At 35.3% G+C, this 27994-nt stretch overlaps 1 protein-coding gene across 1 annotated transcript in view; it reads right to left on the bottom strand.

Annotated features, from left to right (window-relative positions):
* LOC122527968 overlaps nucleotides 1-27994 on the bottom strand; it is a gene marked incomplete at its 5' end in the record, with an annotated part of 72123 nt that overhangs the window by 10289 nt on the left and 33840 nt on the right. Inside the window, 6 exons of the mRNA XM_043652602.1 lie at nucleotides 2830-2928; nucleotides 7497-7725; nucleotides 8438-8603; nucleotides 12061-12127; nucleotides 18047-18103; nucleotides 18397-18558. Coding sequence (XP_043508537.1) covers nucleotides 2830-2928; nucleotides 7497-7725; nucleotides 8438-8603; nucleotides 12061-12127; nucleotides 18047-18103; nucleotides 18397-18558 — 780 coding nt within the window. The remainder of the gene's footprint in view (nucleotides 1-2829; nucleotides 2929-7496; nucleotides 7726-8437; nucleotides 8604-12060; nucleotides 12128-18046; nucleotides 18104-18396; nucleotides 18559-27994) is intronic.

The following is a 27994-nucleotide window of genomic DNA, read 5'->3' on the forward strand; positions in this document are numbered from 1 at the left end:
CGCGGTTTCACCGGAACTGTCGATTTTGTTATTTGAATCTTGTTAGCCGTCCGACTTGGGACTCGTGAAATGTAAACGTATTTTAAAACGACACGTTTAGAAATTGTTTATTTACACGTGAATAAAACTGTAACTGAAAGACGAAATATCATTCTACGTAAGAAGTATACAGTTTTTCTTCAACTTCAGCCGTTCTCGTTCGAAGTTTATAAAATTTAAGTGAATTTATGAAAAACTGGCTACCTATCGATTTTGAAAGAGCAGATATAATCGAAAATTATACTTTAATCTAACGTAAGAAGTATACAGCTTTTCTTCAATTTCAACCGTTCTCGTTCGAAGTTTATAAAATTTAAGTGAATTTATGAAAAATTGCAAACTGGCTATCTATCGATTTTGAAAGAGCAGATATAATCGAAAATTATACTTTAATCTAGAACAAAATTATACTTTAATCTAACGTAAGAAGTATACAGCTTTTCTTCAATTCCAGCCGTTGTCGTTCGAAGTTTATAAAATTTAAGCGGATTTATGAAAAATTGCAAACTGGCTATCTATCGATTTTGAAAGAGCAGAGATAATCGAAAATTATACTTTAATCTAGAACAGATGTAATCGCGTATAACTGAATTCATCAATTCATCAATTTATTTTTACTTGTACTTTGACCAGCTGTCACTGCGCTGGCAACTGATTGCGGACCATAACGAGTGACCGAACCCTATACAATAATTCGTCGCTTTCCTTCTGAACTCCGCCGGTATGACTATCGCTATGGATAGAAATGATTGAGAAGTAATAAATTTATTCGCGCGTCGTCCCAGGCGCAAAATGTTGACAAAAAACCTAATCGGTCTGACAAACAGAACATCTGAAAATCAAACACGTACATGTACACACACGTATGCAAATGTGTCTCTAAAATGGAGCAAAAAGAAAGAAAAAAGAAAAACAAAAAAAAGAAAACGAAAAAAATATCTTTTATTGTTAGTTTATCGGTTCTCCATACGCTGTCTAAGTTTAAGCGTCATTTGTCGAGACAAAAGTTCGTGAAAATTCGAAAGAGCACTTCGTTCCGCGTAGTCTCCTCCGATCGATGCAAAGTCTCGTCAATGAAATCTTTTTACAACAGAGACCGAGAGAAAGAAAGAGAGAGAGAGAGAGAGAGAGAGAGAGAAAGAGAGAGAGATATCTGGATCACTTTCTCGTGACTCGAACGATTCGTGTTGTTGCATGGTGATCGTCGAGAACATGCAAAACGATTATGCAGTAAGGCACGATCGTGGAAGATTCGCCAGAGGCTGGCGAACCTCTGGGACTCGGCTGACGTCGTTGTCGACTTGTCGGTGGAGTAGACGCACTTGTTGTGTCTGTATATATATATATATATATATATATATATATATATATATATATATATATATATATATAGCCTTGATAATGTACAAAAGCGTCTACTTCTGTGTCGTTTTTTTGGTATGTGTACGTCTTTGACGGAACGCTCTACAATGCGTATATCGGGTATACAATCACGTGTATCTGACGGGCAGTTCAACGAACACGAGTGGGTGGAGGAAAAAAAAAAAAAAATAAAAGGGTAGAAAAAGCATCGCATGCAATTCGTCCTACTTTTCGAACTGGCATCGACTCTTCACCTGGTCTGGTTTTGAAAATTTTAAGGCAAGTGATCTCTCGGAAGAAGAATTCTTGCGTTTGGAAAAATTATTATATAAGAGAGAATTCGAGCGGTTTATTGTTTTTTTTGGAGAAGTCAAAAACACCTGAAAGACCAACCAGATGAGTGAAAATGGATGTTAGTGACACGAACGAGTTACTTACCCCCACAGGACAGACAAGATACAAAAATTAAGGATACATCCAGTAGATTTCTATATGTATACAATGTGAATGTTTCAACAACCACGACGACTAAGTGGGCTGAGTTGATAGAGAGGCAACGTCGGTTTTCTTCCTCCTTGTAACGGATCGCAACAAAATTCTTTCGTACCACATTCTATTCAATAAATGCCTCTTTTTGGCTTCAATTTAAAATAAAATATGAAATAATTTTCACATTTAATTTCGACTTGAAAATTAATCATTGTGATTGTCATTGAAGTAAAAATATCCTATTGTTCATTCTATAATTAATGTAAATAATATTGTAAATATAAATAATAAAATTATATTTATATAATTAAATATAAGTATATAATAAAAATTTATGTATTTTAAATATAAAAACTAGGAATTAATAAAGTATAACTTCGATATCAAAAATTAAAAATAACAATCTAATTTTTAAAAAACGGTTTTTTTAACTAAAATTTTTCGACGCTGCTTGATTACGCGCGAAAATGCCTCGCGACATTTGATCAACACTTCTCATTGACAACTCAATGAAATTCCTCCGAAAATTACGAGTTAATCCCTTCGATTATTTTTCTTTTTAGTTTCGAATCAATGAAAAATGGACGGAGCGACGTTCGTTTCGCGTATTGTAAAACCGACGTGACTTTTCTACGAACCCAACGCTTGCATGCGGCATACGTTCGCCAAGATGTGACCGTCGCTAGGTTAGTATGATCTGGCGCACATTTAAGGGAAGAAACGTCTCGTCTACGTACGACTACGAATCATGCAAACACACATACACACACAACACACAACACACAGCTACACACACACACATCGATGCGAGAACGAAACAAGACAAAAGGACAGAAAAATTCGAGAGAAAGAAAGAGAGAAAGAGAAGAGAAAAGAAGAGAAGAGAAGAGAAGAGGAGAGACACTTTGTGAATGGAGGAGTTTGTATTATGTCACGTACTGTGTGTACGGCGGCCGAGTGTTGATTCTCAAGTTCTTCCTGATCCTCGTAGTCGCTGCTCTGGCTCGGCGATAGTCCTTCCTCGCCGCTACTCCGGCTCTAAAATGTTGATACTCGCAGAGACAGTTCTAATTTCATGGATACGTAAGAGGAGAAGCGGGCTCTAGTTTAGTCTAGTAGCACGTAAAAATGCTTGATAGAGAGAGAGAGAGATAGAGAAAGAGAAAGAGAGATCAAGTCGTTACGGATGAAAAAACAGAGAGAGAGAGAGAGAGAGAGAAAGAAAAAATGAAAGAAGAAATGATGAAAATGCTAGTTCAAAAATCAAACGTGTAGAAGGTACCATGTATAATGTATGATTAAGAGTAGTACAGCGAAACAGTATGTGTATCGTGATTTAGAATAATAACAATAGTTGATGCTATACGTGCATATATACGAGGGTCAGCCGAAAAGATCTGCATGCCATGAGCTTCGTAGAAGATCAAATCAGATCACATTTAAGTTGTCTGTGTCGGTTTGTTTCGTTCATTCGATGTATCATTCCGAGGTCTGCTGACGGAAGTGGATTTGGAGGCAGTTCTCCATATTTTTATAATCTTTGATTATCATTTGATAACGATCACAGATTCCTCCGTGTTTGGTACAGAGAAGGACATCGCATCGAAGGACAATCAGAAATATAGCTAATTTTTTCAAACGACCTGAATCGAACGTTTTCAACCTCACCTCGCCTTTGCTAAATGTTACCCGAGGCAACGAAACTTGAATCGATTCGATATTCTGACGTTTCGTCGCTCGCGAAAACTTCTTCAATTGCACGAAAGTGCTTTTGTTCCATTTAAATGTTACTTTCTCAACGTCACTCGTGAGATGAGTTTCCCATTTTTATGAAAAGAAGTACCCGATCAATGTAAGAACGAAACCCGGCCGATGTGAGAACGAAATGAAAATTCATCAGACTTCCATCGAGACACGCTTTGAAGAACAGGTTTGCAGTGAAGCATTCTCTTGTTGAACTGAAACTACACCGTACAAACTCCCGGTAGATGTAGATGTATTGTTAATAACGCGGAGGCGTAAAACTTGCGATATAAGACATCTTAGTACGTAGCAGAAACTGGTAGCAGCACGCTAGACGTTCCAAAACTTTGAATTAAATTTCTGGAAAGTTGCAACTCTCAGTCGTTCACCGTGAATGTTCATGAAGCACACGATTGGTCAACTTATCGTATGAAAAAATTCTTTTTTTCCTTCGTCGAAACACACATACACACACACACACACACACACACGCTTGTTTCGTTGATGAAACAAAATCTGTATGGTTTACAATTGTGAAATCTTGTTCAATTGCAAAGAAAATTGTTAGTTGTGAACACGATGATACAGGGCGTTTCAGAACGAAGACTTCACTGAAAAAACTTCACTACCTTCCCTTTTTCGACTCATCTTTTCACGTAGAATCATCTCCCACTCGGTTCTATCACTGAAACACACTCTACAGAATTATCATTCTTCTGACGGATAACAAAGACAATGATCAATATCTTGGAAAAAAAGGAAACACAAACCTGACTTTTTGGATTTCAGATGCATCAAACTTTTTTTTTTATTAGAGATTATTCATTCGACGAATTCACTGGTAAAATAAAATAAGAGTAAATTTCTTTCCAAAAATAGGACGAAGGTTAGATTAAATTCGACGAAAATGAATGGCTCCGACGGCCGTAGAAAAAAAACTCACAGTGTAATTAGAGTAATTAGAGATCGTTTTAATCCCAAGGGGGTTGAACCAGGAGAAAATGATTCGTAACGATTCCCCTGCATTTCCACTTGATACCTCCAATTTGCGTGATTTACTTAAGTAGCTTGTGAAACATGTGTACAGCTGCATCGTCTGAGGCAGTAAACAGCCGTGGCGGCCATTTAGTACGCTAATAAAAAGAAATTGCACGTTACAGAAGTAGATAGCAACTGCAGGCCACGCATATCTACGTGGGTTAATGATACAGTTAAGTACATGGCCTGTCGATGTATTCCGTATGGAAAGAAATTTAACAGGGAACGAGGTTTGTCCGAGGAATACCACGGACTTTATTTCGCAACAATTATTTCGGAAACAATCGACATCGTAGCGTTCAGACAGAGTGCAGACAATTAAAAATTTCGGCTTGAAGAGTTTCTTGATGTTTTTGCGACTTGAGCGATTGTTTCTTTTTTTTTTTTTTTTAGTGTTTTCACATTCAGATAAGTAATATTCTACAGAGTATTTCGACCCTCTTCAGTATTTTGACCTATTGGAAATTCAAAGAACAATGGACTCAATGCAGCATGTGTCATGGATGGGCACAAGTGTTGAATGGGGCAACTTTTGTTTCGTTAATTGAGATATATATATATTTGTATGTTAAAATATTTCGAACTTTTTATAACTACAGTAAAAAGTTCCCAAGCTAGTAATTAACATAATTTTTTTACAAGATATATCAAATAGAACCTTTACATTTGTTAAAAATAAAACACCTTTAAAATTGTTAAAGAAAACTGTTTTTACAATTTTTTAAGTAATAAAAATAAAAACTTTTATAATTATATGACATTTTATACGTTTTTTAATAGATAATTTACTTGATTTTACCTATGGGTTTTTGCATACCTCCAGAAAATTTTATTTTCCCGCGAGCCAAACGATTTTTTTTCAAAGAAGTTCCATCATTTTCTTACTGTAATAAAGTCCAATTAATAGATTTAGCCTCGCGCGAATTCTCTTCTCGTCATCCAATTTTTCGTTACGAAGCTAAATGTACATACATTAGGCATCTGGCTTTCTCTTACGTTGCGAATCACCATCATTTTTTATCGAACGAAATCTGTAAACTACGACGTCTGCAAAAACGAAATTTAGGTGGAACGATACTGTAATGTAAATTATTTTACATGTATCTCAATAATTCACCAAACCTTATATTGAGTTCACAAACCTCTAGAGAGAAACAACTGAACCCACGTGCAACAGTACCAAGATTTCCCACCGAGAGGGAAGAAAAATTTAAGGATCGGTCTCTGGAAACTTGGCGAAATATTCGCGAAAAATTTCAGACCGTGTGCGATCCGTTGTTGTGCTCGGTTCGTTAAACGAGAGGCGAGGAAGAGACGTATCGTTTGATATTCGCATAGATACATACGTAACTGTGTTAGCTTGCACAGTTATCCATCTGTACGTGAATTCGAGACAGAGATGAACAAAGATAGAAACAAAGAGATATAGATATAGACAGATAGACAGACAGAGAAAGAGAGAGGAAGAGAAAGAGAAAGAGAGAGAGAGAGAGAGAGAGAGATTTGTTAATAGGTGGTACTAGCGAGACGAAAGCCTCGACGCAGCTAGCTAACCAGTAGGAAAAATCCATATTCATGAATACCAGGGACCCGCCTGCTTAGCTATGCGTCTAATCTGGAGAAATCCCCGTGATTCCAGAGACTCGAAGGCTGTTGATGTTTGTTCCGCGGATGTGTGCGAACCGGCCGCGTGAAAATCACCGAACCGACGCTCGAAACCTATCCGTAAGTTTCGACAATGGTATTGCGTATACGAAGCAAATGGGAAGCAGCGTGCAGAGTTCTGCTTCAGTTTCATTAAGTAAACGAGAAGGGGGGCAGGGGGGTTGGGAGAGAGAGAGAGAGAGAGAAAGAGAGGGTGGAGGAGAATGTAATCACGGCCCGATATTGGGAGAATGGCGAATCTTGAAATCATCCTCGGGGCACCTCTTTGGATCGAAACGAATTTTTCTTTTTCCTTTTTCCTCCCGCCGCGCACCGCTGAATTTCAAATCGGAACGAAACGTATTGATTTTGAATCATGTGAGGTTTATTTGTTCGTGTCCACCGACACAGTCGACAGTTATTTAAACTCGTACCCCAGAGACGAAGTGAAATGAATCATCTGAAACGACACCGATATTGTTTCTTACCGGTGAGGTGAGAAAAAGTTGTCATACGCACGATGAGAGGATGTTGTTATTATAATTCTAATTGAATAAAACCAGGTGGTGAATTTAGAATCTCTCGAGGCGGTTTAAATTCCTCGAGCTTTCATTAACACGTTGCGCTGGCAGCTGGTTCACGGACCGTAACGAGTGACCAGTTGTCGTGTTAATACAATAATTCGTCGCTTTTTTTTTTTTTCGAACCTCTACGACATCACTGGATAGAAATGTATTTAACCAAGACGAAGTAAATTTATCATTTGTTTAAATATACTTGAAATCGAGCAGGTATTCCAATTTTCGTGCTTCGCGAGGAAGAATGCTTAACCTCTTCACGCTCTCGTCTACATTACATACGTTGAATAGTTAATTTACATCCTACAAAGAAAAAAGCTACTACTTTCATTCGCGATGTAAACTTAATTCTGTTATTTTCTTTATTTATCAAAAATAAAATGAAATGAAATGAAATTTCTTTGTTATAACTGAAATTAAAAATTCGTCCTTGAAGAGGTTAAGAAGACTACTCGTGCTATCACCAGCTACATATACACACACACACATATGTATGTATGTATATATGTATAGAGTGCTTGAACGTCGTCGGTTCGCATTTATTGCTGCGATAAGACTGTATCCGGCTACCTTTCAATAGGGAATTTCTTTGTGCAAATTTACCTGGACGTCGCTACTCGCGTAGTCTCCGCTCTCTCGAGAGGCTCTCGAGTGCGTAAGTGGTATGATAGCTGGTGGATTATTATGACCTTGCGGCACAATGAGACCTCGCATTGTCGAGGTTGCGCCTTTCCTGGAACGATCTCGCGGCAGGCTGATGTCACCGGCAGTTCGAAGCGAAATGATCCCCTCCCCTCGGTTCTCCGGCCTCAGATTTAGCGTGAAACATACCCTGAAATAAAATACTTCTCAATCCCTCGAAGATTTCGTCAGTTTCTCTCATTTATGCGAGAGCGCGGCAACAATGAGACATTAAAACTAAAAATTGTAACACCGTGTAAGAAGAGGGAAATCGTGTAACAATTCTTTTTCACTCGATTTTATTTTATAGGCAGAGAGATAAGAATGAGAGTAAACGTAGAATAGAATCTCTTGCTTGCGAAAGCGTTGAGTTCGTTTTTCTCAACGATCATTTTTTATCGTCGCAATGAATAGGAAAGCAAGGATACTCTCCTCGCGTAAATTCGAACATTGAAAAATTTTTCTTCCGTGACTGTGGACTTTCTTCCTCTCATTGGAACAAGCTGTTAGAACTTTCTATGTGATTCTTTTCTCGGCAATTTATACCGGATATTAAATATTAAATTTAAATGACAAATATCCCAACATTTCATCATTTGAAGTTTGAACCCTACTGTTTGGAGTTTAATAAAATGATGAAGAAGAAATCGAACAGCGAGTTCGAGGAGATTGTTGTAAAAAGAAAAATTTCAATCGTGGATCTGATCGGCGTGCAAAATCATCTTCTAAAAGAACGAACTCACGGTAGAATCAAAGTAGAGACCTCGACTCTTTACGAAGTTATTATCGACAATTTTTCACTGTCACTGATACAGTTGTACGATCCTCACTGCACGAATCAAAAATATGTTTGCGGGCTTCACCTTCCATTTTGAATGGTCGCTGTTGGCACTGGTCCACCGCTGGCACCCATAAGGAAGTCCTCAGGATCTGACTCATACGGTGGTTCGTCGTACCAGTGTTGACCTCCAGGACCCAAACCCAATCCACCTCCGCAACGTGCGTCCTCGTCGTACATGTAAGTGTCATCTGGACATTAGAAATACAATTCTCTCACTTTTCTCATATATTTTCAACACGAGTTTCTCTTTTGAAACTTGTGCTTTATCTTTATAAATATAAATTTCAGACCGTATGATCTTCACAGATGTTCAAGTTAATTATACAATATGACACGTCGATCAACTCCGTTTGCGTTGAAAGTTTTTTTCTCTTACACGAATGTGAACAATTTAGAAACACACGAATCAACTCTGTTTTATCTCGAAAATTTTCTAATACTCACGTCGTTCTTTTTTTTTTTTTTGTTTTTAAATAAATTAACAATCTGGCTTGAATTTTAAGTCATATGTTTTAGAAATATTCGAGTATCTGGAGAAATTCTAAATTTTTAACATTCGTGTCGTCTTTTCTTTCTTTCTTTTTGTTTCTTTTTTAAATAAACGACTCTAGTGTGAATTTAAAATCATACGCTGCCATTCGCTTCAAATATTCATGTACCTGACAATCATACGGATAGTTCGAAAACCACATTGTTCAATTCCATTTTATATCGAAATTTCCTGATATTCAGCTTTTTTTAACAAACGAACCCATGTTTTTTTTTCTCTGAATTAAACAGTGAATCGATTAAAAAAAATTGATCAAAAAAAAAAAAAAAAAAGGGAGCTTCCCACATGTTCATATATAAAAATTCGGTTCATATATAAAAACTCTCAGCATTCAACCGGTTCTAACTTTCATTACGCTCTTTCCAATTCCATTCTTGCTCCTTAACCACTCGCTCTGGCAACTGATTGCGGACCATAACGAGTGACCAAACCGTATACAATAATTCGTCGCGTTTCCTTTTGAACTTCGTCGATATCACAATAGAAATTATTGAGAAGAAATAAATTTATCATTCGTTCATGCCAGTGTTATACTTAGAAACTGGGAAAATATTGCAACTTTGGGACGAAGAATTCTCGACGTGCGTGGCTGAAGAGGTTAAAAGAAGCATCGACGTATCAAAATGGATTTCGTCGTTTGGCGAAGCAATAATAGAGGAAATGATGGAAATTCCTCAGAGAGAGGGAGAGAGAGAGAGGCGTTTCGTTTGGTAAAGCGTGGTATGGTGTTAATGCGTGGTAATTCGAGACACGAGAAGACCTCGAGTGCCGCGGCTGGTGCAAAAGACCGAGCGAAATCAAGCGTCTGAGGATCGTGCACGTGCGTGTGGGCGCGAGAAAAAACGAGGGGGATCGGGAAAGCGGATTCGACGGAGAAAGCAGTCGACGGTTGTTGACGATAACGAGATTAGCCGGGACATAGAAGGGGCTTCGTAGCTTGGTACCATTGCCTTCGCCGGCTACGCGATCGCAAACAAAACCGTCGCCGAGCCAGCGATAAATCGATAAATTTCGAAATTTAAAAGGATCGCTGGAGAAACATTTTACTCTCGATGTTTCCATTCTGTTTACGGCGCTCAATGTACAGGGTGTTTCGTAACCTCGGGAGCTGATTGTACGCCTAAAAATAATGAAAAAGAGTCATGTGTCCTATCTGTCTTCGTTTATGAGATATAATGAATTTTATAAACAGAGCAAACTCTAGTAAACTGGTTTTACCAGGGATGGTACATTCAATTTTCATAATAATCATAATTGGGATGAAGAAAACCCACACGTTATTGTGCATTCAAGACGTCAACACCAGTTTAGTTTAAACGTATGGGCAGGAATAATTGATAAATTTTTAATTGGACCTTTTTTTCTTGATGGGAAACTNCGAAATAGAATAGAGCAAGGCTTCCGACAAATTCGAGAAACACCAGGAATGATAGAGAGAGTAACCAGATGAATGACAAGAGGCGTGCAGACTTGTCTTCAAATGCAACGCGGTCATTTCGAGCATCTTTTGTAAAAGTAATTAAAACAGAAAATTCATTATATCTCATAAACGAAGACAGACAGGACATATATTTATGTGACTTTTTTTCATTATTTTTAGTGGGTCCCACAAGTTACATCCGGTATTTTATTTTATCGAATTGACATAATTTACGTATCTCTTTGCATCCTATCATGATTGAGCGAATATTATCCAGTTTGAGAACTGTCGGGTTATCGACTACTAGTAAAGTAGGACGATAAATCGTTGGAAAATGACTCGTTTCGTTCAGTTTTGTCGAGTTGTTAAATTACGTATTACTTTTTAGAATAATATTTATTTTAAATAATATTTTAAATAATATTTATTTTAAATAATATTATTTTAAATAATATTGTCTAAACAATTAATTATTTTAATTAAGTTATTTGGAATAATAGATATTATATTGTTAATGTAACAAGTTATAGCTATTTATTGTTTTAAATTATTTAGAATAATGTTAATAACATTATATTATAGTTACAGCTATCAGATACAGTTGTGATTAAGTTGTTGGACGATGATTTAGCTTTAAGTTACATATAACCTTTCAGAATAATAAGTACCATACCGACTATTATAACTATAGTTATGTAGTAGAATAAACAAATAATAACAAATTGTTTGAAAATGATTTTTTAGAATAACATTAATTAGATAATTACAAGTTTATGTAAGATAGTTACGATTATACAATAGTATAAATAGATGATAACCAGTTGTTGGAAGACGATTAAGTTTCGCACAATTTCTCGTTGCAGTAATAAATACTACACCGGCAGTGTACTATATAAATTAGAGATTAAACACAAAAGATTTTTATGATTTTCACGACATGAATGCATATAAGAACGTTCAGCGTAGCTTGAATTAGGAGCTTTTTAAATTCACTCAAACAACTTGATCGATTTACTCGAGCTACTTGACAATGTCACATTACTTTGAACAATTATAACACCACACCACTACTCGATCGTTTATCATTCCGATCTTCTTCTCAAACTTTCATTAGCAATAACGATAACGATAATTTATAAAGTCATAAGTCGATATAAATGATCGAAGATTGCAAAAAGTGACGATAGAAGATCCATCAGATTTCAACGTCTCATCCGCACCTAAGCCGAAGTCTAAGTCTAAGTCTAAGAGCAACTCTCTTTCGAAAATTCACCGAGAGAATTTTTGTCTATCGAGGTAATTTCGTTTCGCTGCTCGAAGAGATTCCCGCGAAAAGAGGGAGAACGAAAAAAAAAAAGAAAGAAAGAAAGAAAGAAAGGAAAGGAGGCATCGTGGAACGAACGCGTTAAATGAGTCCCAGGAGGGGCAGGGGCGAGGCGTACGAGGTGTCAGCCGTTTGGGAGTCGATTCGCAGACTGGGCTGGCACGTGCAAGTTCTCCGTTCGATGTAGACACATCGGTTGCCCCTGGAAGAGGAGCACGCACACACGCACACACACACACACACACACACACGAGCAAAACCAAGGACGTGGCCCGTGGTTGGTTCGGTGCTGTAAGTTGCAGAGAGACAAGGCGACAACTAGCTAGAGGTTACACTCCTTGACGTACTCACCTCCAGGGAGCTGACCCCGTCCTTCCCGACCAAGCTGCATTAAGCCCTGCCGGATGTCCCTCAGTATCTGAAACGGGACAATAACGAGGACGTGAATGAATCTCGCAGTCGCTACGTGATTAGAATCTATCTACATTTCTATAATTTACGACAGAACATCGCGTTGCGTTGTTCGTTTGTTAGAATTCTTTTTTTTTTCTTTTTTTTCTTTTTTTTTTTTTGATTCGATCGTACGTAGGAAGAATTATTGTAGAGAAAACAATGCGGCGGTCGTGCGTGTACAATTTTTACGTAAAAATGTAAAAATAATTAAAACGGCGAGATATATAAGCAGAGAGCTTTTTTCATTTGTTGAAAAATGTTAAACGTTTCTGCGTTCTATCCATTAACTGCAAATTTTTGAAATTTTTCCCTGCAAACGCATAAACATCGCGCAGTTCTATTTATTATGCGACAGCGTAACTCCATTACACGAACGATTGTCTCTTGCGAACTATACGACACACTTGGAAAAGTGTTCAAGTGCGAATTGTCGATTTGTTAATGCGTTATTAATGCATCGTGTAAAATTTCTAAATCTGTGGTGTTGTAGAATTATAAATAAATAAATAAATATATATATATCGACCTCTTTCGTGTCTTGCTTGTTCTATACTCACGATGAAAAACACTGTATCAATGACAATGAAAAATTGATAATCATAATAATTTAAACTAATATAATTAATACAACGATCCATTTGATAGTAGCTTATTTTAAAGCTACTTTGTCAATTGTATGCGTTTTTTCGAAGATAATTTTACACCATTTGGCAGATAGGATACTTTCTTCTCTCGAGCTTACAATTCAAACGTGTGTAAAAATATTAGAAAAATTTTTTTTCGTGACTAGATACACCACGATCGCGAAGATAGAAAATTTTCACCTAAGAACGACCCCTTAAAACTCGCCGTACGAATTTGTTTTCCCACCATTTCATTGAACTTGAAGCTCAACACGGTTGAATAACAAAATTTTCGTCGCCTAATCCGACTATTTAATGTTCAATAAAAGGATAAAAAACAGAAGATCGTGGCAAGACATCGATCTCAAAAAAAAAAAAAAATTTTTTTCAATGCTTGAATCTTTCAAAATTATCAACAACCGGCTCACGACTGTCAAAACAGAGCTTCGAAACGCGATCAAGCGGATCATTCTACGATTCTCCTTTTCACAAAGTCGCGTCAGCTTAAATCGTCGGCAATTTTTCATTGTCACCGGCGCCAGTTGTACCTTTCGTCGTGTGCGCCGCGCACACGACCGGTTAAAATAATCCAATTAAAAGAAGGATAAAGAGGAGTATGAAATTCAGCGTGCACACACATCGTCCCTAAGAATACATCGCCACAAAGGAACGTTGGCAAGAAACGTTCGTTCGGGGAGAATGCGAGGAAAAACAGGATGTCGGTAACGAGGGGTGGCCTGTTGTATCGTGTCTACGTACACAGTAGAACGCGGTGGAACGCGGGGGGGGAGGGGGAAGGTCCGAATTTTAATTACGCGAAACTGGCCTGATCCCTGGACGCACGCGTGCGCGAGGAAAGTTGGCCGGGTCCTTTCTGGAAAATTGAAGGGATCGAAAGAGGCCCTCCCAGAAATTAGCCGAAACTCGCCTGGGCTTTTCCCTCCCCTCCCCCGCCCCCCCACCCCTTCTGCCGCCGCACCTGAGGCCGTGGCCACTCAAACCGGCGGAAAAAGACAGGAAGAAATAAAACGGAGAGGTTTCCCTTTGAGGCTGCTGAACAATATGGAAATAAAGGTCGGTATCCGTGTAAAAGTTTTAGTGTCACTTCTACCTTCGAAGGTTTACTGCTCCCAGGGGAGGAACCTTCTCTTCTTTCCTCCCTCCCTGTCCCACCACCCCCCCGTCTGCCGGCCTTCTATTTTCTCTCCGCCGACCGGTTGACTTCTCCTTTGCCACGCGAGCAACTGCGGGATAATCCCGTGGGCGACCACCTCGTCAACTATCCTCGTCATCGTTTCCACCCTTCCCCTCTTCGCCGCGCTTCGTTCCTTATTCTTTCCAAGCGCGCCGTTTCCGAGACTTGCGTGCAAGAATTCCACTTTACGTTGTTTACCGCGCGTATCGCGACGAAATTTCCCCGACGATGATTCGAAAAATTGATAAACCGAAAGAGAAGGACGGAGGTGTTATTTTATACATATATACAGGGTCATCAGATCATTGCCATCTAGATTCACGTCATTGTTGAATGGAATGGAATTGAATGGTTTCGAGAGGGTAGTGATACTAGTTTTCTCGTAGGTGAACGTGTAGAGAACGTACGAAGGTCATTAACGTTTTTTAATGCATCAGTTGATATTCTTTACAAAAAAGTATCAACGTATTTATGATAAAAAAAGTCATTGGTTTAGGAGATATTTTAATTTTAATCTTGTTAGGAAATAAGCTGAGCCTCCGACTACAATGGCCAATATGAGAGATCGTATCATCGCTGAGTGTAACAAAATAGCACGATGTAAGTGAATTATTTATCTATTCAGAAAATGTCGTGACATTGAACCTTTTCTGTAAATAAAATCGTTACAACATTAACAAAGGGTTCATGATTTCTTAACAACATTAAAATTAAAATATCTCCTAAACTAATGACTTTTTCACATAAATAGGTTAATACTTTTCTGTAAAAAAATATCAAGGTGCATCGATTGATGCAATAAAGAATATATAATTCCATTTTAAAAAAATGACCTACATATGTCCTCTACATGTCCACCTGCAAGAAAACTAGTATCCTCAAAATGTGCCACTCTCGGAATCATTTAATGACGTAAATCTAGATGGCAATATGTGGTGACCCATCCTGTATAGTAGATTCAACTTTCGCGCCGATATTTCACCGTCGTTTGTTTGTTGAGATCGATGATAATTTAATAATAAATTGGGGAGCACGATGTTATTTTGTAAGAAAAATCGATAACAAAAGTTGGACAAACACGACTTTCACATGGACGTTTTCTGTCATCTGTTTATTGCGATGAGATTCTTAAATGAGAAAGTAGAAAATTGCGTGTTAGTGTTGTTTTATATCGGTGGCACAGCGATCGATAACGTTGCGATTACTACGTGCATCCAACTTTTGATATTTCGTGTCATTTCGTATTATTGCGATAAAGTTCTCGATAACGATTTAATTTGATAAATTAAAAAGCACGACGTTGCGTATTATTTTGTATAGAACAAAATTGATAACTTTACTGTGGCATTGTGCGATCATCAGGTTTGGAAAGATAAGTTCAACTTTCACGCTGATATCTTGTATCATTTATTTATTGCGATAAGACTCTCGACAAAAAGTTCAATAATAATTCGAAAGCGCGAGACCGCGTGTTAATATCATTTTACATTAACGATGAAACAACGAACGATACATAATTTTCGACATAAATTTGCCCAACAGAATTTGTCGAGATCCTTAATGAAAGTCATTTTTAAAATAGTAAAATAGTAGGTAATTGTTCTAATATTAATTTTTAGTAGATCGTGAATTAACTTAGTTAATGGATCTATTAATGATTAGATTAACAGAGGTCAATGAACAAACAGAATTGAAATAATAAACGGTGAGAGTAGAAACGAAGATCTCTAAGTCACATAATCTATCTACAATGTAGAACACGAGAAACAGTAAGAACGGTAATTCTCGATTATAATCCCTTAGCACCGGTCATACATATGTGATTCGCAAGCTTGATGATCGTGCTCTCACGCATTGAAATCACGCCTGTGTGTGGAATTCAGGTGTTGGAACATAATTAACCTGTTAACTCGAGAATTACTTGATCAGAAACCACTCTTGCGCATGCAACTCCCAATCCATACGGGAACAGTTTCATCAGTACGTGATCTATTATTGAAATAAACGACGAATATAATTGATACGTAAGGTGGATAATGTCGAAACATAAAATGAAATACGAAACCGATTTGGTAAGGTATATACAGGAGTTCGGGGTTCGCTTAAATTGGGCCACAATCGCGCTATCTTGGAATAGCGCGATAGTACAAAAAATATGTTCTACGTGACGTGAATTGGTCGGAAGGAGAACGTTTTTTCTCTCCAATTTCTGTTTCTTTTCCAGAGTTTTCAAGATCAACCGTAAAAATTCAAACATGTGTAATGATGATAATAATAATAATTTTAATAATATAATTATGATAATAATAATAATAATTTTAATAATATAATAATAATATAATAATAATGATAATATAATAATAATAATAATAATAATAATAATAATAATAATAATAATAATTTTAATAATATAATAAAAATAATAATTTTAATAATATAATTATGATAATAATATAATAATAATAATTTTAATAATATAATGATAATAATATAATAATAATTTTAATAATATAATGATAATAATTTTAATAATATAAAGATAATAATAATATAATAATAATAATAATAATTTTACGATAGTAAAGTGTGCACGTGTCAAGATGAAGAGAGAAATTTACAAAAAGTGGTGTTGGATCGGTCGAGTCGTTCAGAAGGTCAACAGCATAAGACACAACAATATGGAGTAGCAAAGAAATTTTCGATGGATTTTATGTGGAATTTCGGAGTTCGGTGAATTGGATGACAAACTCTGCTATTACGAAGCGGCTTAGAAACTTTTGTCAAATAATCCCGGATGATCCAGTTGGTCCCCTCTCACGCCGCTCGTTCCAAATCTTGACCAGTCCTTCCCGCAAACTTCAACGATACCATTTCGGTTTGCCTCCCGAGCCGCGAGGTCCCTTACCAGTTTCAACTTCTTCCCACACACGTGTTTCGTCTCTGTATCTCTGCTCGGACGAGGGCAAGGAAAAAGAGGATTAGTGCCTTTAAAAAGTTACCAAGAATTCTCGTAATCCTCTGCGAGACTGTCCTTATTGCATTCGAGGTGCACGTCACTCCAGCCATACTCGCTTGTCGACGACGTCGCCGGTAATTATCACGTCATTAATCGATAAGTTCCACGATGGCTTTGCGACGCCATCTTGGTCGGCAATTCGATCTCAAATCCGCCCTGCTTTCAAATTGGATCGTCCTTTGTTTCAATAGTGTTTACATCAGCGACACGACAAACTGTATGATTTTCTTTATATTTATGTTACGGTAAACTTTGTCCAATCTGTCTGAACCGCTTGCGCTGGCAACTGATTGCGGACCATAACGAGCGACCGAACCCGTGCACAATAAATTCGTCGCTTTCCTTTTGAACCCGTCCGTACGATATCACTGGATAGAAATTATTGAGAAGCAATAAATTTATTATCTGTTTTGCCTGAGTTATACCTAAATATACTTGAAATTGAAAGAATATTGCAATTTTTTCGAGACAAACAGTTCTCAACGTGCGTGGCAAGAGATTAAACATCTCCATTATTTCTGGAGCTTTAAGAAAAGAGATACGAAGAGAGAGGCTCGTAATCATCTTTGCGAATGATTTCGGTGATTTTAAAAATAAAAGAAGCTATTAAACGACGTGTGTCGGGAAATTATTAGTTTGGAAGATTGTGCTGAATAAAGAAATATTCGAGGACAAGGTTATTGGCTCATCCTGTTACAATTACTATCACTGTTTAATTTATACGATTGTTCTTTATCCATTGATTGCTCGTTAATCAATATTGAGCAGATAATACTAAAAGTAATGCTCGTTAATCATACTAAAGCAGATAATACTAAAAGTAATGCACACAATACTTGGAGAGAGAAACGATATAATTTCTAGGTTATAAAAAGCTTGATAAGCTTTTTATCGTGCTTATTGCCCTCGTCCCGCTTCCTTTGTAAACGCGCCCCCGTTCCCCTTCTTCGGCATTCGTATAAACAAAAACTCATTAGCAAATTGAAAAAAAAAAAAAAGGAAGGAGGGAGGAGAAAGGGAAGAATGAACTTTAATTTATATTGCACTCACCTCCTCGTGTTCTTTATGAAATCGCTCCTTCTTTCGCAGCGCCTCTTGAACTTTCAGCTGAAAAACACAAACAGACAAAAAGATTTCGCTATGCATAATTATCGATACGATTCGCTATATAATATATAATACGATGTAATATCGGTATCGAGTGAGGAGGAATCATGCGAGGAAAATGTAGCAAAATTTCAGAAGAATTTCCTATGAAATGGGCAAAGTTTAAAGTTCAATGAAACGGACAGATTACGACACAAAGTTGTCAATCAAATTTAATTTTTTTTCGACTATCAACGATAAAACGAAAACTGTTTGTAAGTTGGAAATATGTTGCAATAAAATGAAAATCGTACCCTGTGTATCGTTTCCTCGAAGCTGTTCGGTTGGCCGCCATTCATTTGCAAGTATCTTAATCGATCGTAATCTCTCGGATCGACCATCGAGCGTAAAATCGTGTGACCCATGTCTGGCCCCGGGCCCAGTCCACTTTGTAGCACGCTGTCCGGTGTGTCTACCTGTAACCAACAAATAGCCTAAAATTATTGAACATCGAATTATCGACCATTGCTTGTGCACCGATCGCGCAAATAGAAATTACAAATCAATCGAAACGATGATGATAATTCCTGAAAAGAAGAAAAAAAAAAAAAAAAAAGAAAGAAAGGAAGAAAAACTCGAAAACAGCAGCACGGTAATTGCGAATGGAATACAACTGGGTAATCGGGTTAAACAAAATGAAACAAATGACAATTGCAAAATAGAAAACGAGAATTCGCGAGGTGTGAACAGAGAGATAGAGAGGGAAAGAGTGAGCGAGAGAGAAAAAGGAAACATTTTCACGGGCGTAAAGATTATTATCTCGCGGCTGAAATTTAATTAAACCGCGTGGCATTTATGTTAAACGGATTAAAGCCATTTGTTTGCGTTCACAGGCTGAACTTCGTAAATACAGCGGCGGGAGTGGTACAATCTCTAAGACCGAATAATTCCAAGAGGCAAGACTGAGAATTTACGTGATTGTTCCCTGTTTACCGGTATCCTGTTGACTTTTACCGTTGTCGCAGGATTCTGGCGGAGGAAAAGTGAACATATTAAAGCCAGCGCCGGAAGCTCCTGCTTTCTAAAGACTAGGTATACATCAACCGGTGAAAAATCAATACTTGATAAAACGTATCTGATATAATGTATATCCAGAGAAGTTGCACATTTATATGTACCAACTGTTTCATTTATTTCGTTTGTAAATTTGTAAAGTGCTTCACTTTATAATTATATATATATATATATAATTATTATATATGTATTATAATATATAATATATAATATATATATAATTTATATATTTAGGCTATAAATTATATATATATTATTATAATTAAATAATTATTAAATTATAATATTATATTATTATAATTTTATTTATAATATTATATTATTAAATTATAATATATATACTTATATTTTAAATTATAATATTATATTATTATAATTAAATTATAATAATATAATACTAAATAATTAAATTATATATAATAATAATATAATATAATAATATAATATTAAATAATAATAATATAATAATATAATATTAAATAATTAAATAATTAAATTATATATATATTATAATACATATATAATATAATATTATATATTATACATATGTAATTATATATATATGTAAAAAGCACAGAAATTTATAGCCTAAATATATAAATTATATACATATTATATATTATAATACATATATAATAATTTTATGTATATATATATACATATCGTACTCTACAGAAAGAGTTTAGAAAATTAATGCAGTCTGTTTCTTCTCGTTGTTCTATGTATCAAAGGATAAAATTTTATCACACGCTGCATAAATAAATGGTTCCCTTTAATTCGTAACTTGTGCGAGGACACTTTAATGATGAAGATTTCCAATAATAAATTAATAATCCGCGCGTTCGTTGCATTTTAACACGTTATTTATTTGTACTCCTTTATTTCTATTTCATTTATTTCTACATACATTCTGCAGACTTTATATAATTATATAGTATTATATTATTCATCAGATTCTATTCTATTATTTATATTCTGCATGCTTTGTATAATTATAATATTATATTAAATTCAAATTTTCATTAATGCCACGCTCTCTGTAGAAAGACAATTGCAAAATTAATGCAGTTTATATCATTGTTTTATGCATTAAAAAATGGATATTAATACACGAACGTTCGCGCAAAATACGAATTTTCGTGAGAGATTACAAATAACGCAAGAATTCCCTCGTATATAAATATATGAAACTCGTCGTATTTTAATACCATAGTATTAACGACTTACACTACTTTGTTCATCTCCATATTATTTATATAATTCGCAGATTTAAAGTTAAATTCAAGTTTTCGTCAATACCACGCATACTGCCGAGAAATAATCGCAAAATTAATGCAGCCTACGTCCTAATTTTATTACGTTTCCGTTGTTTTACGTGTTAAAATAAGCATTACTACACGACGTGGTTACATACATACATGCATAAATATATAATAATCGCGCAGCGACAGCTTCGCGGCGAGTCACGATAAATATTGTACAAAGATTTCCAATAACAATATTCCCAGGCGTGCGAATGGCCAGTTAATCGGCAAAAACAAAACCGAAAAATTCCGCCAGCTTCCCGAACGAAACTTTTACCGATCATCCGGCAATTTACGAGCACTCGGTTCTTGACCGCGGACAAAAACCAGGCGCTGCCGTGGCTGGTTTATCATGCGGTTCGAATCCATCAACAGGATAACGTTCCCCGTATAAATCCGTCATAGACATGCGCCACTAACGTGCAGTTAATTCTAGAAACCTGCGGCCCCGCAACGGATGAGAAACCGCAGGCGAGTGAAAATCTCCTGGTACGACGGGGAGAGGATTTCTCTTATTAGTTGAAACTGTTGGAATGTTCTGCTGAAAGTTTTGGGACGAGCGCCGGACTCGCGTCGGAGTCAACAAACCCTTAACGTTTTGTTACGAGTTTGCAACACACCTGGAATTCTTCACCGGGCGGGAAAATTTATTTTATTATCGGATCGGCAAAGTGGAGCAAATGGTCGACGATGGTGCAATATCGTGGCGTATTTAGGTTCCGGCGAAGTTGATATTAAACTTAAATACTTGGCCAACTTTTCATTTCTGGAATTCCGCTGGTTCACCGTTTCGGATTAAATTGGCAAGACAAGCCGACGGCGATTACGCGCGTGCGCGAGTTGTTAAACGTTGGCAGCACCAATGCCGTACCAATGAGAGATTATTGCGAAATAGTCGATAAATTTGCAAAAGCGAATCAATCGTCCGTCCATCGTCCCGCGGTCTCAATGACGAGCGACGCACGACGAGAATTTTTCGTTTTTCCAAAATTGCAACATTCTCTCCGGTTTTAAGTATATCTAGGTTTAGGTGAAACAAAATAGGCAAAGCAAATAATGAATTCATTACTTCTCTCAATCATTTCTATCCAGTGATGTCATACCGAAATTGGCGAGTTCAAAGCGAAAGCGACGAATAATATCGTGTACGGTTTTGGTCGCTCGTTATGGTCCGCAATCAGTTGCCAGCGCAAGTGGCTCCGTTTTTCAAGGACGCGTGTTCATTTTCTTCGATGATGATTGTTCGACAATATGCAGATGACGAGAAAGTATTGCTTTCGCCTAGGAAAATTGTCGAAAATTCCAACGCGTGTACGAACATTAAACAATTCTTTTTGTTATTAGGTTTGGTTCATTGGTCGTACATTTTTTAAGTGTTTCATTGAGTATACTAATAAAGGATCAGACGACAAAGATTCAAGATGTCTTAACATTTCGTCATTTAGTGAAAACAATAGATCGTGTAGATACAGTAGATTTCAAAATCATTGCGAATGCAGCCACAAAGAAACTCTTTTATTATTTTTGGAATTTTCGAATTTTCATAATCAAAGGAAAATCATTTTTATTTTTCTACGCTATACGATGTGACATCATCTTTGAAAAGAATGAATCTCTCTCTCAGTCAAGGTAGAAGTTTCGAAATGAGATCAAGTGGTCAATGAGAACGAAATTATATATATTAGATATATATATAAATATATATCATATACATAAATTATTATATATATATTATAAAAATATATATAAATATAATTTAAATATATTTAAATAATTTATATAATTTAAATATATTTAAATAATTTATATAATTTAAATATATTTAAATAATTTATATAATTAAATATATTTAAATATAATTTAAATATAGAAGAAACTCTTTTTGGAATTTTCGAATTTTTATAATTATCAAGGGGAAATCATTTTTATTTTTCCACGCGTACGATGTGACATCATCTTTGAAAAGAATGAATCTCTCTTTCTGTCAAAGTAGAAGTTTCGAAATGAAATCAAGTGGTCAATGAGAACGAAATTATATCAGAAATTATGTATACTAGATATATATATATATATATATAAATATAACATATACATAAATTATTATATATATATTATAAAAATATATATAAATATAATTTAAATATATTCAAATAAATATATACAAACGTAATTTAAATATATATAAAAATATATTATTATATATAATATAAATATATATATTATATTTATAAATTATATATATCAAAAATTATAACTATGAATTATACTTAATTATTGCTCTTATATCTAATCTCGGATATTTTCTTTGAAAGTGAATATCTTCTGTCATTTACATCAGAAAAACGACTAGCAGTGAGAAGTTGAATGAAGAATATGTCGAGAGTACAACAGTTTGCTGAAAGTTCTCGTTATATATCGAGATCGTGTTTAATCGCTTTCAAATGAAACAGGTTAATTTATCTCAGCAGTCCGTTCCATGGATTTTCTGCTTTTTACCTCGAAACACACTTCCCTGAATTATTCATTTCCTAGGAAAGGAACTTCCAAGCAGCGACCATTATTTATTTTATTCCTCTCGATAAGAAAGCAATTAGAGTTTAACTCGTTTCAATTGATAATTTTTCTAATTAACGGGGGCGGGCGAAAGGGGAGAGAAAAATACGAATCTGCGTACTCGAGGTAACATTCAAGACGTTCGTGAAGCAAATTTATCGTAACGTAGAGTCGTTGCGTTTTCATCTCATTTCCTTTCGCGATATATATTCACAGCGGGATACAACACCGAGTAGTGATAAATTAACGAAGATGGCGACAATATTCTTTGCTCCAATTTACAATTACCGTAATTACACGACGCCTAGATTATATTAATCCAGGGACAACGATAGCGCGGAGAACAGTTCATAAATTTCTCTGGCACGTTTTTAACTTTCGTTGGGCAAAAATATAGGTACGTATTCTTTTTCTTTTTTTTATATATCTTTTGCTCGTTCCATCGAAGTTAAATGGCGTAACACGCCATTACGACGGGGCCATTACGATCGTTCGCTGAAAAATTTCGAACAGAGTGAAAGGATAAAAATAAATTGTCCCGTCCGGCGAAAGAGAACTCGAGAATTGAAAACTGTTGAATAAATCATGAAAATTGAACGGTACTGATTTAGGGGAAATTCGGTTCTTCCTATTCTCTCTTTCTTTTTTCTTCTTCTTTTTTCTATAAAAAATACATCCACTTGAAATTGATAAGAAACAAATTTATGATTAATAAACTGTTCGCGTGACAAACGAAACGAGAGGGATTATACACGCGACGAGATTGTGGAAAAAACAGGGCTGGCAAATTCGAGATTGGATTCCACCGGGATGTATACTTAAGTCTAAGCGTGTGTTCTTCAATATTGGAAGCTGGCACCGCAAAAATTCTAGTCAGGGATCTAGGATAAAAGTGCTTTTCAATAAAGAATCCCCTAAAGTTCCCCTTCATTGGTTATTGGGTATTGTCCCTACGAACGAAACAATAGTTTCACAAAGGAAATGTTTCACTCGATAATTTATACGAGATATTAAATACAAAAGCATCAAAATACAACTTCCCAATAGATCTCTCATTTTTAAACATAAGTACAACCTATTCTTTGAAATTATTATTAACGTAATGTTATTGTTTCGTTCTTTGAAAATATTTGTCAACTTTGTGACGTCGTGTAAAATTTGTTGAATACCGGCAAAGTGAAACGCTAAAGAAATTATGAATTTTATAACAATACATCAAAGTCAATGTGCAAGAATATTTCTTGGCACGTGTTGTATCAGAAACTGTTATAAAATTTAGAACTAGCAAAATATGCGTTTGAAATACATTTCTCGATATTGTAATAAATTTTTTAATATTATAAAATTTAGAACTAGCAAAATATGCGTTTGAAATACATTTCTCGATATTGTAATAAATTTTTTAATATTATAAAATTTAGAACTAGCAAAATATGCGTTTGAAATACATTTCTCGATATTGTAATAAATTTTTTAATATTATAAAATTTAGAACTAGCAAAATATGCGTTTGAAATACATTTCTCGATATTGTAATAAATTTTTTAATATTATAAAATTTAGAACTAGCAAAATATGCGTTTGAAATACATTTCTCGATGTTGTAATAAATTTTTTAACATTATAAAATTTAGAATTAGCAAAATATGCGTTTGAAATACATTTCTCGATATTGTAATAAATTTTTTAACATTATAATATTTAGAATTAGCAAAATATGCGTTTGAAATATATTTCTCGATGTTGTAATAAATGTTTTAACATTATAATATTTAGAATTAGCAAAATATGCGTTTGAAATATATTTCTCGATGTTGTAATAAATTTTTTAACATTATAAAATTTAGAATTAGCAAAATATGCGTTTTAAAAACATTTCTCGATGTTGTAATAAATTTTTTAACATTATAATATTTAGAATTAGCAAAATATGCGTTTGAAATACATTTCTCGATGTTGTAATAAATTTTTTAATATTATAAAATCTAGAACAGACAAAATATGCGTTTGAAATATATTTCTCGATGTTGTAATAAATTTTTTAATATTATAAAATTTAGAACCAGCAAAATGTGCGTTTGAAATATATTTCTCAATGTTGTGATAAATTTTTTAATATTCTAAAATTTAGAACAGGCAAAACATGTGCTGAAATATTACTAATACTTCTCAATATTTACGAATATTTATTAACATTACGTCAAAACGTTAGAATATCTCTTAGTATTATATAAAAGATCGCATGTTTCAACATCGTGAAGTTTAGAACAAGCGAAATGCATGCGTCCAAGATGTATTTCTCAGTGTAATGTTGCGAAATTCAAGACGGGCGGTGAAAATTTAAGATAAATTGAAGTCAAATTTGCAGCAGCAAGGGCTGGCGTTATTGTTATAAAACAATCAGGTGCTGAACCATTCTATTGAGGAACATCGGCGAATAGAATGTTGCTACATGAAAATTTTCTTAGAGGAACACGGTTATTCGAGGCACGCGGTTTCCAGTTCAAAATTACAAAAGCAGCGACCGCACAAAATGCACGTCCCTCGATATCCCGGGCAGGTATTGCAAGTGGGGGATTCTAGTCACGAGCCTCGACATGTCACTCAGGTAAAAGCGTTTTACAGCGAAGAAATCTGCGGCTTCCTTGAATCTGATGAAGATATATGCGATAATGTTGTAAATTTTACGGTAAAATTGCTGGTAAATGCACGACAAAACATGTCTATTAATAGTAGTACAAATTAATTAAATAATAGTATTATTTTTATATATAAATAACAGTAATAATAGTATTATTCATAATCAAATGATTAATAGTAATAACAGTATTATTTTATTTATAATTAATAGTAATAATAGTATTATTTTTATCGAAAGTATCCTCTCGCGTTAATCAGTTTCGAAGAACGATCAATTCTCAAGAATAATTTGCTTCGAAGTGTAACAAATGAATCGTCTGATAAATCTAATTTGTTGTACTCTTTCGGAATTGCTCGCATAAGAGGAAACAGTTCAATAACTCGGGAACTGCGCGACTGACTTTAATATTTCTGGAGTCAAATTTTATAGGTCCAAGGGGCCTTTACATATGTGTCAGGGTTTCATATTCATACTCCGTTGGGGTTGGAACGAGGGTCGACTTACAAATTTCAAAAGGGAACCTATATAAATTTGTTTATAAATACCCTGTGAATTTACCCCGTTTCAATCTTCCGAGTTGATCTTAACGTGTATTACGAACCTCTGCAATTTATGCGAGGGAAATATTTCAAAGTACTTAAATTCTTTATTTAAATTAAGTAAATAAGTGAGAATTAAATATTGACACCTACCATGAACCATCAACAAATATGAAAAGTTCGAAAATCACTGGAATTCAGAATTATAAAAAATCAGTTTTAAACAGTTAATAACAAGTATTATTATTTGGCAAGCATATAAAGATCTGCTTATAAACAGAAATATAAACATTTTTACAATATCTTTAGCAGAAAGTATAATCGAGACTGAATAACAATGAAAAATGATCGATCGTTTAAACTGTTGTAACTTTGGTGAAAGAAAAGTAAAAATTGCGACAAAACCACACTAAAGATCTCCACTTTCACAATCGTGAATTTGTTTTTTTTTTTTTTTTTCAAAAATCGTCATTTTATATTGTGTAATAAATGAGAGTGCTTTTTCTTTTAAATTGTAAAAATTGAAACGTCTATAAAAACATCGAAAAGTTGTTTTCGCGATTAAATCTATCATTTCGAGGAACGAAGTCTCTCCTTTCTACTCTTGAACTTTAAATATTAAATGGCAAATATTCAAGGAATCTTAAAATTTCGATTAATCCCAATGAAACAAAATTCAATAGAACAGCGAATAAAAGTCGTGCAGATAAATGGAAAATTACACGCTTCAGAGATCATCGTGAATCCAGTCACGAGGAGAATTGTTTTAGTATATCTTTAGTATAACAAACGATCGTTTTAATTTTCACAATTTTCGAGAAACAAAAAAAAAAAAAAAATACCTTTCCCTCTCCCGCCGGCTGCACGATGTAAAATCATCTTTGGAACAACATTTTTGTAACAATTTAAATTATCGACAATTTTTCGTCGTTACTTATATGCTCTTCGCTGTTTAACAGAAATTAAAGACCGACGAAACAAGATAGCGAGAGAAATCGGTTGCTGGAATAAAAATGAAGAACGTAAGGTGTAAGCAGTCATAAAGAAACTAGACAGTATGTGACGGCAAAATCGTGACAGTGGTTTCTGTTTACCAAAGGGATGAGGGGGAAGAGAGAGGGAGGGCGTAATCTCTGCGAACGTCACCAAAACTACGTAGACGTCGAGGACTATATGTGTATATCGTAACTACCTAATAAAACTCGAATCTACGACGTGGCGTCGCGACGGCTCGCGTTAATGTCTCGCGAGACAGGCGACGAGTTAGGCCACGTGACGTTGACACGTTGCGGGGGTGGGGAAAATTGTTGACGCGGTGAACGCGGAATTTCGCGTGATAAAACGCGGTATACCATACCACCGAGAGCAAATCCCTTATCGAAGAGTGAAAATTTTATTTCCTCCGCCGCGGTGAACAGTGATCTTAACATTTTCCCCAACCGGGGGGAGGGGGGGGGGAGGAAATTACATTCCTCCGTGGATGTTAGAATGTTTCTGGAGGATAGGTTGACTATTGTCCCTACGCAATGTGATTGGAACAAATGAAATTTGAATAAAAAGTTCAAACGTCTGGAAACGCTGTCTAAATGTAGTCTAGAGTAAAATGTTAAGACCATCTCGAGAGAAATCTAAAAAGAATTAAAGTTTAAAAGAGGAATCGAGGGGAAATGGGAATTAAACGGCTGGAAAAAAAATTTCGAAACGTAGTCTGACAAGCGTGAGTAAAATATCAAGACTGTCTTGAGAAAAATCCCAGCCAAAAAAAAAAACGTGAAGAAAAATCCAAAGGAAGAATCTAAAT

The sequence above is a fragment of the Frieseomelitta varia genome, unplaced genomic scaffold (genome assembly GCF_011392965.1).
Source record: "Frieseomelitta varia isolate USP_RPSP 00005682 unplaced genomic scaffold, Fvar_1.2 scaffold_240, whole genome shotgun sequence".
Classification (NCBI taxonomy): domain Eukaryota; kingdom Metazoa; phylum Arthropoda; class Insecta; order Hymenoptera; family Apidae; genus Frieseomelitta; species Frieseomelitta varia.